Source organism: Neofelis nebulosa, chromosome 1, assembly GCF_028018385.1.
Source record: "Neofelis nebulosa isolate mNeoNeb1 chromosome 1, mNeoNeb1.pri, whole genome shotgun sequence".
Lineage (NCBI taxonomy): Eukaryota > Metazoa > Chordata > Mammalia > Carnivora > Felidae > Neofelis > Neofelis nebulosa.
Window position 1 is genome coordinate 43,996,788 of NC_080782.1, and position 14,937 is coordinate 44,011,724.

The window sequence follows — 14,937 nt, forward strand, 5'->3', positions numbered from 1 at the left end:
CCACTGACTGCCCCAAGGTTCCTCCTGGCACTTCCATCTGTCTGCTCACTGGCTGAGAAAAAGACCCCCAGAGGAGCGGGAAGCCCTGGGTTGAGAGTCAGGGCCTCCAAGTTCCAGCCCTGGTTCTGGCAACGGCTGAGCAGGTCCTGGCCCCTTTCTGAGGCTCAATTTCCACACCTATCCCCTGAAGAGCCCGGAGTAGTTACTAGGGGATCCTTCTAGCCTGGCAATCTAAATCCCATGGGGACCCCATGTCCCTCCTCTTCAACTCCCTGGAAACTGGAGCCCAAGTCCTTCTAACCACAGCAAGTTGACTCTGGGAGACATCAGGATACCACCTCCAGCCTCTCAGATTAATGCCTTGGACCTCAGACCTGGCACAGGACTGTACCTTTCACAAGTGCTTTTATACGTGTCATCTTACAGTCCTAGCTGTGCTCGGTAGATATTATCATTTTTTTTTTTAATTTTATTTTTTTTAACGTTTATTTATTTTTGAGACAGAGAGAGACAGAACATGAACGGGGGAGGGTCAGAGAGAGAGAGAGAGAGAGAGAGAGAGACAGAATCTGAAACAGGCTCCAGGCTCTGAGCTATCAGCACAGAGCCTGATGCGGGGCTCGAACTCACGGACCGTGAGATCATGACCTGAGCCGAAGTCGGCCGCCCAACCGACTGAGCCACCCAGGTGCCCCGATATTATCATTTAGATATTATCATTCCCAGGAAACAAATGAAGATGAGGCCCAGAAAGGAAAGAACTTAAGCCAAGGCCCCTGGGAGATGCCGTTAGACGGACTGGGGGGAGAAAGGACAGCAGTAGCCAGATTCTGGATGTTCTGTGCCTGCTGGCCTTTCTGAGAACAGGGCATCTGTCCAGAGTGGTTCTTCCCTCGTGTTCCAAATGGAGAATGTGATGTGATAACCAGCAGGGGGCGCTCTCAGCCCAGAACTGGGACTCTTGGATCAATGGGTCCACATCTCTTCTTTCACACATGGCAGGGAGGGGGTGGACACTTGGAGGGATTGAAGGACTTGCCTAAAGTTACACAGTGAGTCTAAGGCAAAGCCAGTGGGAGAACCCAGGCTTTATAACCTAGTACTTTCTTCTGCACTAGAAAGGGCTTGTGCCAAGTTCCTTACAAACCTCCTCACTCCCCAGCTCCCTACACTCAGGGAGCCAGGAGTCTCCTCTGGAGGTTAGAGACTTATGTAAAATTTGCCTCATTCTATGGACCCTCCTTTGAGACCTGAGCTCTTACTCCTGCCTGGCCCGCTGCCCCAGAGGCCAGCCTGCCCCCTTCGTGTCCCCTTACCAAGTCCCTTCATGGCCTTCCGCAGCGCTTTGGCATCTGCATCAGGGTTGAAGTTATCGGCTGGACGCACAGTTCCCTTCAGCTGCAAGAAGCAGAAAGAGACTCAGCAGGTGTCTGCAGGCCCCCCTGGGGGCCAAGCCACTAGAGGAGCATGCAAGGGAAGGGAGGCTTTCCCCACGAGCCCCAAACCAAGCAGCTTGGGGGGAGAGAGGCAGGGGTGAAGGCACAGCAGACAGGCCCCTGCCCTACAGCTGAGAAAGAGAGAGGAGGAGAGACAGACCCAGGCCTGGGAGCAGGGCAAGTGCTGGTCAAGGGAAAAGTAGCCAGCTACCTGCCCCAGGAAGTCAGCTCTGTCCTAGCTCCACTGGGGCCTCCCCAGTCCCTTAGAACTGTGCCCTGTCCCCAAGGCCCTCCTGCCTCTTCAAGAGTCCCTCCCTGTGAAAAGGTAACCAAAATATCCTGAAATACCAGAACAGAATCTCCCAAATTTCAGTCACTCCTAAGTGAGGTTCCTGATGTCATATATGCATACATCCTATGTTATTTCTTCATATTTTTATGTAATTCAACTTTTCTGTTTTACTTAAATGCGTTCATTTTTAAGTACATTGAAATACTCCTAAAGGGGAAGGAGTTTTGTTCATTTTGTTCTTGGAGATATCCGAAGTATCCACAACAGAAGTAAGCACTCAAAAAATATTTGCTGAATGAATGAAAATAACTTTACACCGCTCTCATGAAGAGGAAATTGGTATGATGTGCCATAAACAGATGATAAGCCATGAAAATAAATGTAAGAAAGAGAAAACCACGACGTTGTCAAACATCACCAAATTTAACGAGACGCCGTTGCTCGCCAAAAGCTCTGAACTTGAAGCCGGCTCTCTCAGCTGTTTGTGAAAAAGGAAAGCTGGGGAGTGTGGCACCCAATGGGGCCTGTCTGACAAAATGAGTTGCGTTGATGAAATAGAAAAGGAGTAATGCTCTCACTCCGTGAGGTTCAGTCTTATTTAATGCCGCGGAGGCTCCCCACCTCCACACTAATTCATTTCTTATATAATTTAAGGTCATCTGCAATGACAGCTCTTGCCTTGTAATTTGGGAAATGCTGTTCTAGAGCATCAGAGCTCAAGAGCCCTGGGAAGGCACTGAGCTTGCTGTGTCTAACACCTCATTCTAAACATGGAGACAGAGGCCCAGAAAGAGGGGGCTTGGTAAGTAACAGATTGCAAGGTTCCAAACGTTTTCATGTGGACCAAGTGTTACCAGGGCCTGGAACGGTTTGCCCCAAGTACTTCTGTGGACCTTGGGTCTCCGGGTGGTCAGAACAACCTCGAATCGTCCTGTGCCCCTCCGGGTGCCCCTCTGTTCTGTTTTCATGCCTCCAAAGGCCAACTGTCTGCCCCAGGATGAGCAGGCCTCTCCACACAACCAGACATGTCTCCATTCAGCAAGCCCTGTTAGTAGTTAGTGGGCCACAACGCTTCCCAGTGTGTTAGAAGTTAATGCAGGAATCAGATGCCCACACCAGAAACTCATCACTCCTAGAAGACAAGGAAGCTTCAGATGTGGGAAACCAATGTCTCAGGTTGGCCACCAGGGGGCGGCTGGGTGCCAAACAGAGCAGCAGGAAGGTGCGAGCAGAAGAGTCCAAGCTTGTGGTCAAGAGGTCAAGCAGGAGGTGGGGAGGGTCTGACCTCTACTCGGGCCACTGCACTAAGCTCCCACATCTGATAGGCCACCTGCGCTGCCTCCGGGAAGAACTGGCCAGCAGCACTGGAATGGAGGGGGTTGGGGAGAGGACAGGAGGGAACGTCATCGTGGGCAAGGCTCCACACACACAACACACAGCCATGTACACACACATACGCCGACACAGGCTTTAAGTAAATCTGTTTGGCTCCACCTTCTCTCTAGCCTCATCCATTCAGAGTCCTCTCCCCCATTTCTGAAAACCTTCTACCCTCTCTTGAGACCCCCTGCAATGCTGGTTCTGCCCAGCAGCCTTCCTGGCCCCAAGTTCCCAGCGGGATGGGATTTCTCGAATCCTCTGACCTCCCCTTTCTTCCTTATAACTTGAGTGATTTCTGTCCAAGTCTCCCCTTTCAAACAAGTCCATGACCAGCTTATGGCCATGTCACCTCTTTATCGCCTCCTATAAAGCACCTGGGTATATCAAGGGCTCAGTAAATGTCTGTTGAACTGAAATCAACCCCCAAGGCACTTGTCAGAGGTTAACAGGAGGTTCTCCTATTCCTTACTTAACCGGATCCTTATCAGCCCTGGGAGGGAAAATCAGAGTACCTACAGCTCCCTTCCTAGCACACAAATCTGGTCAAGTCAAGCCCAACTTAATCTCTTCAATGGCTCCCACCACCCCGGGAAGAGGTTCCTATGCCAGGAGGAGGCCCGCAGGTCCCGCCCACCTCTCAGCCTCTTCTCTTCCCTGGCACTCTGCAAAAGTGTGGCCTCGGTTACAGAAACGAACCAGGCTACCCCTGCACATCACTAGGCCTTTCCTCCACCCACTCTCCTTCAGACCCTGTCTTTACCTCCTCCTCTTCCTCACCTTCCTCCTTGGGCCTCTCTGCCTCATTACCTCCAAGAGCCTCCCCCAGGATGGGCTAGTGCCCTGATCTGTGCATTCATAGACATGTATACTTTCCCCATCCCGAGACCACCCTGCACTGGTCTGTGTATGTTGCCGGGCTGTGGGCCTCACCGGTCCTTCCCTGCAATGCCTGCTCACAGAGGGTACTTGTCACAAGTACGATGAACAAATGAGTACGCAGAGAAGGCACCTGTATGTTTTCCATTTAACAGCTGAAGAAACAGAAAGGCAGCTATGAAGTAGCAGGGCCTGGACCCTCACATTCTGGCTTCCAGTCCACACCCCCAGACTGACTTTCCAGGGTCACAAGAGCAGACATCTCCACGTCTGGGAGAGTACATTCACGTTCACACACACAGACAGACTTTCACCTGTGCGCTGTTCCCGGCACCGAGGAAGCCCCAAGCTCATCCAATCCATCCATCCATCAGGATGAGGGCTGGGGAGTCCAGGCCTGCCACCCCCCGAGGCCACTCCCTCCAGCCTGGGGCCAAGGAGACACTTACTCATCGTCACCCCCACATAGCTTCAGCAGAGCCCTCTTGTACTCGCCAGAGGTATCGTTCTGGGGAGAAAGAGACAAAGGTTACCTCTCACTCACTCCTGGGCTCCCCTCGGACTAGGAGGGAAGGTTCTACACAGGCCCGGATAGGGGAAGGCTGAACATTTATTCATAGCAGCCCCGACTCTCCCCCTGTCCGGGGGTGGTGGCTAAGACCACCAAACAGTGGTAATGCTGGCACGTATTTAACAACCTAGTCTCTGGGAACGAAAGCAAAAAAGCCCCGATTTGTAACAACTGCCAATTTCTGTGGTGTAAATACTTCCAACAAGGGATGCTTTCGAGCCATCAGCAGATTTCACTGAACGTGAAGATGCTCGCTGCTCTCCCAAGCCGGTGAAAGCCGGCCCCAGAGCCCCACTATCCCCAGATAATCCCCAGCCCAGCCCTTCCAACTGAAATACTCCAAGAAAATAGGGCTCTATGAGCAAAAACACCGGGAAATGCCAAAACCGAACAAATAGATGTAGCCTATTTTATATCCCTCCCGGAGCTTCATAACGGACTTGACATGGTAAAGGCCGTGAGAAGTTCTGAAATAAACCAACGTGCTTATCTTTAAACTAGTTTTTTCCAAACATTTCTCATGGCACATTTTTGCACGTAATACCTATAAAACTCCTCTTTGGAAATATACTTTGGGGAACGTAGCTGGACCTCATAAAAGCTTGATCTCACTCACCCACAAAAAGAAAACAACCCAGCTCTCTCTCTCTCTCTTGGCCAAGTCTCATGGGCTAGACCCCCCCGCCCCCCCCCCCCCCGTCATTACAAATCACCTGGCCTGGGGCCAAGCGTTCTCCCCCTTGGAGCCTGACCTCTCCCTGCCTTTGGGATAGAGTCCTCACCCTTAATTCAGCCTGCATGCCCTTCCTGACCCAGTCCCACCTTCCTCTGGAGCTTTGGGATTCAAGTACCACCAGACGCTTGCTTCTCTATCGAATTGCTTTCCATTCCCTGAATGCGCCACGAGGCAGGGGCTCCTGGAGTCCCCAAGAGACTCCTAGCTCTCTGGGACGGCTCTTTTCTCCTGGGAGTGGCTCTTGAGCCCTCTGCTCCTCTCCGTACCCCCGTTAGCTCCACTCACCTTGATCATGCTATACAGGGACTTTTCGTACTTGGTCCGGAATATCTCCCGAATGTCCAGCATGTCCAGCTCACTACGGGAGACCATGATGCGGATCAGGGTGTTGTCCCGAGTCCCCAGGCCCTGGAAAACAAATGGGTTTGGGGGACAGGGATGTGAGTGGAGGCTGAAGTGCAAACAGCCCCCAGCTTAGGTGAAAATACCACTGTCATGATGAGACAAAAGGAAGAACAAAAGAAGCAAAATATTGCCACTCTCCCTGAAGCTCCCCACGTGTCCCTCCTGCTTTGATGTTCCCTCCCCATTCAAACATCAGCCCCATTCTTGGTTTTCCTTATCATTTCACCATAACCTTGCAACTCTAAGCATATACTGTTTTGGTCTGTACATCTCAGAACTATGTAAATACACCACTGTCCATTCATTTCTCCTGGTACTCCTGACGGACACTGGGTTGTTTCTCATTCTTTCCTAATATGGCCAGTACTGCCACGAACAGTCTCATGAATGTATGCACACAGGAGCCATCTCTCCCCGGCTGAGCTGCCAGGCTTTACTCTGGCACAATGAAAGACAGTGAATGGGCTACAGTTCACTTGCCCTTGTGGGCTGGACACACAGGGCCGGGAAGGCCTGAGTTCCCGGGGCCTTGGGTCTGTGGCATCTGGCCACAAATGACTACATTCATGTACCCTGCTGTGCTATGGAATTGTCATCAGTTGCTGTGTGTCCTCTGCACAAACTAGTGGGAATCACTGTTCTCAGGTACACAGCCAGAGTAGAATTGCTGGGTCACTGGGATAAACATCACGAGCCTTAGCAGATAAGAACAAGTATCTTCCAAAGTGGTCTAGCCTACGTACACTGGTTAATTAGTCATTCTGGTTAATTAAGATTTTTTCACAGTGTGGGTTTCCAGCCCATCTGGCTGACGGATCATGTGCAGGCTGTCATGACACCCTGTGATCAATCAGGAAGTTAGAGTAGGTATTTGGGTGGGAAGGTGCATGGCCGGACAGCATCCCAGGTTCGGGAGCTCACCTGGGAAGAGTGCCCATCACTCTCTCCTGTGGCCAATCCCCTGAGGGCTCCTTGGCCAGTGGGCCCCAAAGACTTGTCAAAGAATCTCTACAGTCCCATGGGGATGGGTATAGACCCCCCCCCACCCCCACCCCAGCTGGTTCCCACCAACCCCACCACACACCTTCATGGCCTTGAATAGCCTTTCAGCAAAATACTCTGGGGTGCTCCGGATACACTTCACTGAGAAGAGGGAGGAAGAGGCAGAGTTATTCTGGAGGTCTCTGGGTCAGGGTGGCCTGACCCCCTCTTTGTTTTTACTCCCTGGGGACTCCCAAGTGCAAACCCAGGAAGAACCAGGCTCCTGATAACCTGAGGCCGCACCCACTTTTAACGCAAACCCAGAGCATAACAAAATCAAGAAATAGGGGCTGTTGAAACGTGGGATGTGCATCTCAAAAACCCACTTCATCTTTCTAGTCCTCTCGGGTTTTGCAGGCAAACTGGGCCAGGTGGGGGTGGGGGGTAGCATTTGGGGTGGAACTGGGAAAGATGTTTCTTTAGCCTCCGCTGCAGAGAGGTACTGGCAGCTACATCACTTTGGATCTTGCTGACAGGGCAGGCTAGAGGCTGACTGCCTGAAACAGACTTGGTAGGGGCAGCTCTGTGCAAGAGGATAGCCTGGGGATACAGCTCTCCCCACCCAAAACGCACATACTACCTACCCTAGGTGCAGGCATAGCGACTCCTGCAATGTCCAGCTTCTAAGGGCCTCTGGGTCAGGCAGTCCATCCTCCCTGCCCCCATTTATCAGATGAGGACACTGACACCCAGAGAGGACAGTGACTTGCTCCAAGTCAACGGCAGATTTGGGAGAAGCCCCTGGGTTTGAACCCTGACTCCACCACCAACTAGTCAGTTCCTGGCACGCCCCATGCTCAGAGTACCCCCCAAGTCATTACAAAACCACTCTCTGGCAAGTGACACAGCCTCCGTGAGATGTGGTTTCCTCATTTGTGAAATGGAGATAATGCCCACTCCTGGGTCTTTCTTCAAGATTAAACACTCAGTGCAGCGCCCAGCACACCGTATATGCTCTACGCAAGTCCGCTCTTCCGCTGGTTATTTCCCCAGGCTCAGCGCTCTCTCTCGCCCTACCACACACACCGGGGGACGGAGTGGCAGGAAGTCTGGGCCTGAGTCTCCCCTCCCTGCCTCCATGTGCTCTGGCCAGCCTTCAGAATCCATCGCCCATCCGACTTTCTCCTTCCTGCCTCCATACTGCATAACCCCCCTTTTTCATTCTTGGCACCCTGTTCCTGGGCCAGAATCCCAGAATCCAGCAAAGCCCCTAGGAATGCAAGGTCAGGACGTACCCACAGCCAGCATCAGCTTCTCAAAGTCCCCGGACAGCTCCCCTCGGATGCTGGCTTCAATCGGCTTCCCCGTAGTCTTTAGATACTCATCAAACACTGAGTCAGAGAGACAAGGATGTTGAGAGTTTCCCATAACACTGAGAAGAACCCAAGACCTCAGGAGGGGAGGGCGCTGTGGCCAGGACTAGAGTGCCCAACATGAAGGTAGGGCTGGTATTTGAGGAGCTAGCTGGCAGGGGGCCTGGCACACCACCAGCCACTGTGCACTCATGCTGTGTATGAGGTGAGACTACATATACTTCACTCCAGCATGAGGACAGGATTGGTACTCAGAAGGAAAGGTTGAGCGTCCTGTTAAGGACTTTACTGAGGGACTATACAGACCACCATCTAATAAAACTGGGACTAGTACTTGAGTTGTAGATGAAGTAGCCATCGTGCTCTATTAGGAGAAAAGGAAAAAAGAATGGAATTCCAGGCACAACCCTAAGGGACCAGCTGTAGGTCTTTCTTCTCTGGAACTTACCCAAACGAAGATGCTGCTTGCTGCGATTTCCCAAAATATAAATGAACTGGGCTTCATCTGTTCCCCATTTCAGTTCCCCTGCCTCGTACAGGTCCTGAAAGGAAAGAGGAAGGACTTCATTGAAAGAGGAGAGAACTCCCTGGCCAAGCCAATCAACTGCTGCTGGATCCCTGATCATACCAGTAATTGGTAGCCTCAGGACCTTTGCATACACCTGTATACCTTCTTCTCTTTCTGGGGAAACTCCTACTCAACCTTCAAGGCCCAGAGTAAATGTCCCATTTGTTCTCAAAGTACTTCCTGATGTCCCCAAAGCAGAGTTCTCTTTCCTTCCCTCCTTCCCACTTCTAGGCTCCTACAGTTTTCTGCTTCTCTATAGCTTTGCTCCACTGTGTATTATAATGATATATATGTAATATATCCATAGAGAAGGTGTATGCCTGTCTCTCCCAACACTATCTGATTTTGTTCACTAGTGATTCCCCAGTGCTTGGCCGAGTGTCTGACACATAGTAGGTGTTCAATAAATATTAATTAACTGAACAAATGAATGAATGAATGAATGACAAAAAGCTCCAAAATATATCTCACCAACTTTGTATACATTGTGTGCCTTTGAAAGATAATAAATCCTTTCTTCAACAACGTGTTGTAAAAATGCTGGCCGTGAACTGGTTATTTCTGGTGTTTCATGCACATTGCTTCACCTGGGACCCTTCCCCGGATCCCCAACCTCCCCTCTCTCGGGGCTCCCTTGCTGTGCCTCCCTTGGTGCTGGTTTACCTGGACATCCTGTTGCACCAAATCCTCGCTCACCACATCGTCCGCCTCCCTGGTTCCCTGGGCAGAGACATGGGGACATGAGGTTCAAATACCAGAGCCAGGGGTGGCGGGGAGGGGAAGGCCTGGATGCCAGGGGTGGAAACAGGGAGGGTGGTGGCCCAGAAGTGTCCTGGAGCAGTAACTTACAGCTGCCACTACATTAAAGCCAAAGCACCTACTCGGTGAAAGGGAATCGTAGGGTCCCGCCCACTGGCTTTTCCCTTTATCCTCAGAGCTGGGATGGAAGAGGAGAGTCTGGGCAATGACCAAGGTCCCTCCAGGTGTCCCATCCCAGAGCAAGCAAGGGCCTGTACTGAGAACAGGACCCCACACAAGTCCCGGTATGGCTCACGATGCCCTCCAACAATGATACTGCAGGGGTAAAGAGTCTGCACGTCTGCGTTCTACTGAGGGCTCCCATAACTTAACCCAAAGAACTCACCAGTGAGGATCTGAGATTTGGACCCTGAGATCCGAGCTCACGAGCAGTGAAGGCACCAAATCCTACTGGTGCTTCTGCTCCTCTGCCCACGCTCTGTCTCCCATCCGAAAAAGGACAATACTCCCAGGGGACAGGGCCCAGCCTTACTGGACATCTTAGTTACGTGGGCACAGGTCAGACCTACTGCTTAACTCCTCTTCCCCACTGGATTGTGCATCTCAGGATCCCAAAGCCCTTGCTTCTCTTGGGGACTGAGCTTAAGAAGACAGAGCACCCACATTTACGATCCATGCCGCGACACTGCCCACCAGCTGTTAGATGCTGGGGAGGAGTTGGAGCTCTTCTCTCCAGAACAAGTGGCTTTGAACATGGGGGCAAAGGTCACACTTTCCTACTCCTGAGGTTCCTGACCGTTCCCCAGCTGCTTCATATGGGATACAGATTGCTATGGCAACGGAGAAAAAGCCTGGTGGCAGCCGTGGTAGAATGTGTTATGGGAAGGGACGAGGTGAAAGAAACAAAGAAGTGGCTGAATTTCTATATAAAACTTCCTAAAAGTTTGGTCCTTGGAGCTGGGCTTCAAACTTCTCAATACCTGTCCCCACAGAGCCTGTGGTCACAGAGACTTCCGGGCAGCCGGGCAGGTGAAGGTGGGGCAGTGGAGCGGGACATGTTTTCTAGCCCCCTGCCGTCACAGAGAACACAAGCCTGCTGTTGCCAGAACTTTCAGTTATTCAAAAGAATGTAGAAATCTGGCTTTTGAGCAAAAGCTCCCTATTTTTAAATGTTAGCAACTAACTCAAAGCATTTTTTTTTTTAAAAAAAAACACATTGTGGGGGTGCCTGGGTGGCCCAGTCGGTTGAGCGTCCGACTTCAGCTCAGGTCATGATCCCACAGTCCGTGAGTTTGAGCCCCGCATCGGGCTCTGTGCTGACAGCTGAGAGCCTGCAACCTGCTTTGGATTCTGTGTCTCCCTCTCTCTCTGCCCCTCCCCACTCTCTCTCTCTCAAAATGAATAAACATTTAAAAAAATTTTTTTTAAACACATTGTATGGGAAAACCAACAGAAAAAAAAAACTTGGCAGATTGAAGTGGGCAGTGGACACCGTCTGCAGCCTCTTCATGGTCCCTTTTTAAGTACTCGTGGGTGGGAGGCAGGGGTGGCGGGGGTTGGCTGTGGGAGATGCAATGCAGGCAGCCCCAGAAATGCCACATCTCTGCTGGCGACACAGGGACGTGCCAGCCGTGTCAAACACAGCTGGGAAAACAATGGCAGGAGAGAGGCCTGGAGGGGAGTGGGAGGGGCGAGAGAGAGGGTGGGGAGAGGAAGGCCATAGGAGAGAATATTCCTGGGCACAAAAGAGAAGGGATGTGAGACAGAGAAATGCGGGTCGTCTTCTCGCTTCCTCAAACCGAGGACAACAGAGCAGTCCCCTGGATGCTCAGATTCTATACCCACATGAGCCAGAGAGAACCCATCTCAAATTTGAGGATAAAAGGGAAGCTGGGGGAGGGAGCGGCCACAGCTTACGAGGACTTTATACCTGAGGAGCCACCGAGGAGCCCCTCACAGACCACCCTGTCTGGGGCAACAGGCAGAAGGTGCCCACAGCCCTCTGCCCGCACTCTGGTAGAGAGCTCCAGGGAGGGCCCCAACGTAGACCAACCTGGAGCAGGACCACGAGCATCTTCTGGAAGTGGCCAGAGGTGTCGCCAATGATGTCAGCCTCCAGGTCTCGCTCGTAGGCTGCAGGGAAGGAACACAAGTTCTAGTCCCATCCCCATGAGACCTCAGGGATCCATTATCCAAGATGATCAGATATTTGTTACAAATCCCAAAACCCAGTCTCCATGATGGCCATGGAAAGACCCAGGATGTATCTTTCACAGTGCTTTGTACTGACCCTGACACACTGAGATGGAATCTGCCCACTTCCCTTATCCCCACCTGTGCCATCTACCCAGGGTACCATGGCTGCTCACCTGGACGGTGGCTACGGCCTTCTAACTGTTCCCTCCTGCTTCTGCTCCCCTTGCCCTCCAATCCACAGCAACAAGGGTGACTCTTGAAGCCCTCTCTGATCATGAGCTCCCCTGCTTCCCACTAATCTTGGAATAAAACACTGCCTCCTCTTGGCCTGCAAGGCCCCATGTGACCCTGTCCTGCTCTCGACCCTTCTGGCCTCACACCGGCTACCAGAATTAATTCTGCCCCAGGGCCTTTGGACTTGCTGCTCCCTTTGCCTGCAGGATCTTCTCCCCACTCCTTCCACAACAGGTTCCTTCTTCCTCATTTCCTCCCAAGACACGCTTTCCCTGACCACTTGCCTGGAGCAGGTCCTCCCCAATTAAAGTCTGATTCTTGTTACCTCGTTTGTTTTCTTCATAACACTTAACCACAATGTGTCATCACCGTGTTTACCTGCGTCTCGTCTGTATCCCTTGTCACCTTGTTAGTCTGCGAGTTCTAGGGGGCAAGGATGACATGGGTTTTGCCCTCCCACCATATCCTGAGAACCTAGAGCCGTGCTGCACAGGGCAGCTATTTATGAGCAGGTGAGATGATGGACAGATCAGAGGGAAGGAGGAAAGCAGGTGGATGGAGAGTCCTAGGGCCCCACCCTTGCAGTTACCCTCACTGCCTATCTGAAAGTGCCGAACGGCCCCTTCGGCCCATCTCACCATCTTTGTATGCTGCCACCAGCTGGTGGATCTGCTCATTGGTCCGAGAAGCCAAGATCTCAATGAGGCACTTCTCGTCAGTGCCGATGCCCTGGGAGAAGAGAAGGGACACAGGCGTCGGGGCTGGGCACTTCTCGTCAGTGCCGATGCCCCGGGAGAAGAGAAGGGACACAGGCGCCAGGGCTGGGATGGGAGGCCACCACCAGCCATGGGCTGGGTTCCTGGAGTGGCCAGAGCTATGACGTTCCCAGGAGGGAATGTCAGGGTGGTCCTACCATAGCTCTTGGTCACCAGACTGGAGCCGCTTGCTGCCCTGAGCATCAAAAGACATAGATTCTAGTCCTGCCTCTGCCAGCAGCTTGCTTTGTGACCTCTCATTAAGAAACTGTCTTTCTGGGCCTCGGTTTTCTCATCTGTAAAATGGAAAAGACGCCAGGTGCTCTGCCAAACTCCTCAGGACATCGAAGGCCATCTCTCACATCCTGAACTTACCAACATATGAAGTGCGTTCATGCTGGATAGCTCATCCGAGGCAAAGATGACAGCGCTTTACACACTGTAAAGTGCCAGGTACACTTAAGGGCTTTGATCCTTCCCTGCTTGCTGGGGGGCTACCCGCTCCTTCGACCAGACCGAGCTGCCCCTCCCATCCTGAACACACCTCCGCCATCGCTCCTGATGTTTCTTACCCGGCCCGGAAGGACCTTCTCACTCCAATCAACCAAATCCTCCCCAGGCTTCTGGGCACAACTTGATCTCTCATTTTCTGTGGCGCCCCCTCAAGTCACCCTGGGCCTGCCCTCCTGACCTCCTGGCCTTTGGGTATCGAGCATAATTTGTCTTCAGGTCCCTGTATCCTGCTTCCTCGGGGCTTACAGCTTACAGCTGCTGGGTTGGGGCCCGGGCCAAGGGCCCGCCTGATGAGGTCTGCCTCCCACCGACATCTGTCCCACTCTGTCCATCTGGAGGAGACTGTGGCGCCCCTCTGGGATGGGGTTTGAGCAAGCTGTCTCCTGCAGCAGGGCACCCTGCTGGCGGGTACAGGGCTCATGGAGTACGTGCTGCAGGGACCAGAATCCTCCCACTAATCACACCCCCGCCTGCAACACACATACACAGACCCACGCTTCTTACCGAGACGGCATCTTTAATTTCTTTGGCATCGCAATAGGCAAGTGGCCTCATGAGACCCACAATCAGTCGTTCAAACTTCCCTGTCAGCTCATACTTCAAGTCAGCAATGAGGTCCTGCGTTGAGGGTCAGGGGAAGGGAGGGAGGATGAGACGGAGGAGGAAGGGGAGGAGCACTTATGATAAGAATCACATTTAATGAGCACCTACGCTGTAAGGCACCCAGGCTACGTAAGCGCATGGAATTGTCACTTTTGGAGGCATGTGCTATCATCAACCCTAAGACACGGGCTTAGAGACGTCGGGTAACTTGCCCCAAATCATGCAGCTAGCAAATGGCGGTGCAGGATTCAAGTCCATGGCACCATGTCTCTTCCCCAGCATTGTCTGTTTACTTGTTTACTGGGTGGGTCTCCCACTATCTGTGAGTCCACAGGGCTGACACCTCACAGGTCTCCTTCCCCTGTGTAGCCCTAACACCGAGCACAGTGCCCAAGCATGTAGCAAGTGTTGGAGATGTATCTGTGGCTGAAGAGAAAGGAAGGCAGAACAGTCAGCACAGAGGCTGAGCTGGAATAAAAGAGGAAAGACCCTGAATGAACACACAGGCAAATGAAGTCAGCTCCCCAGCCCCACCCCACCTGCCCTCCAGTTGCCATGGTTACCTTGCCATAGAGGGACTTGTAGCTCTGGCAGATCTCTTGCCTCTGCCTGTTGCTCCGAGAAGTAATTAGCTCCAATATGGCCTCCTTGTCACTGCCTGGAAGACAGGAGGGCACCTGTTACCCTACCCCAACCTGCCTCCAGGAAGCCCACCAGGGCTACTCCCTGCAGTCTTCAGGACCAGCCTTCATGAGGCAGTGGTATGGGTGGGGGAGGATCTATGGGGACCCGTCAAGCCCCTACTGAGAAGGATCACAGCACCCACAGTCTCTGAGCTCGGAGGACCTGTGATCCAGCCCCCTCATCAGACCCATAATGAAACTGAGGTCCAGAGAGGAACAAGGTCTCATCCAAGCTTTTACAGTGAGACCTGGCTTAGAAAAACCCAGGTATCCTAACACACAAGACAGGGTTCCTTCAACAACGAGAAAAATAAAAGAGAATAACCAGCACCAAGTTCAGGGTAGTGGTTACCCCCAAGAGGAAAGGCAGGAGTGATGCTTCAGGAGTGGACCTATCAAGGAGGTTTCAACTCTACGAGGAAGCAAATGCAATTCCTCAAGGTGGGTGGCAGGCTGGTGGGTGAAGCTTCTATTATTTAGACCTTTTGGTTGGTCTGGAATAGTTCATTATAAAATTATGAAGAATAATACAAAGAGGAGACAAAAGAATCAGTGAGCACATCTCAACATTTCACT

The 14,937-nt window shown here is 52.2% G+C and overlaps 1 protein-coding gene across 2 annotated transcripts in view; it reads right to left on the bottom strand.

Moving 5' to 3' along the window:
• Positions 1-14,937, bottom strand: part of ANXA6 (annexin A6) — a 48,975-nt gene that overhangs the window by 18,248 nt on the left and 15,790 nt on the right. For both annotated transcript variants that reach the window (XM_058720488.1, XM_058720479.1), the window contains exons 4-15: positions 14,242-14,336; positions 13,580-13,693; positions 12,446-12,536; positions 11,431-11,510; positions 9,282-9,338; positions 8,499-8,592; positions 7,973-8,068; positions 6,781-6,839; positions 5,577-5,699; positions 4,434-4,492; positions 3,014-3,092; positions 1,317-1,398 (exon numbers count right to left, since the gene is read on the bottom strand). In XM_058720488.1, the coding sequence (XP_058576471.1) occupies positions 1,317-1,398; positions 3,014-3,092; positions 4,434-4,492; positions 5,577-5,699; positions 6,781-6,839; positions 7,973-8,068; positions 8,499-8,592; positions 9,282-9,338; positions 11,431-11,510; positions 12,446-12,536; positions 13,580-13,693; positions 14,242-14,336 (1,029 nt within the window). The remainder of the gene's footprint in view (positions 1-1,316; positions 1,399-3,013; positions 3,093-4,433; positions 4,493-5,576; positions 5,700-6,780; positions 6,840-7,972; positions 8,069-8,498; positions 8,593-9,281; positions 9,339-11,430; positions 11,511-12,445; positions 12,537-13,579; positions 13,694-14,241; positions 14,337-14,937) is intronic.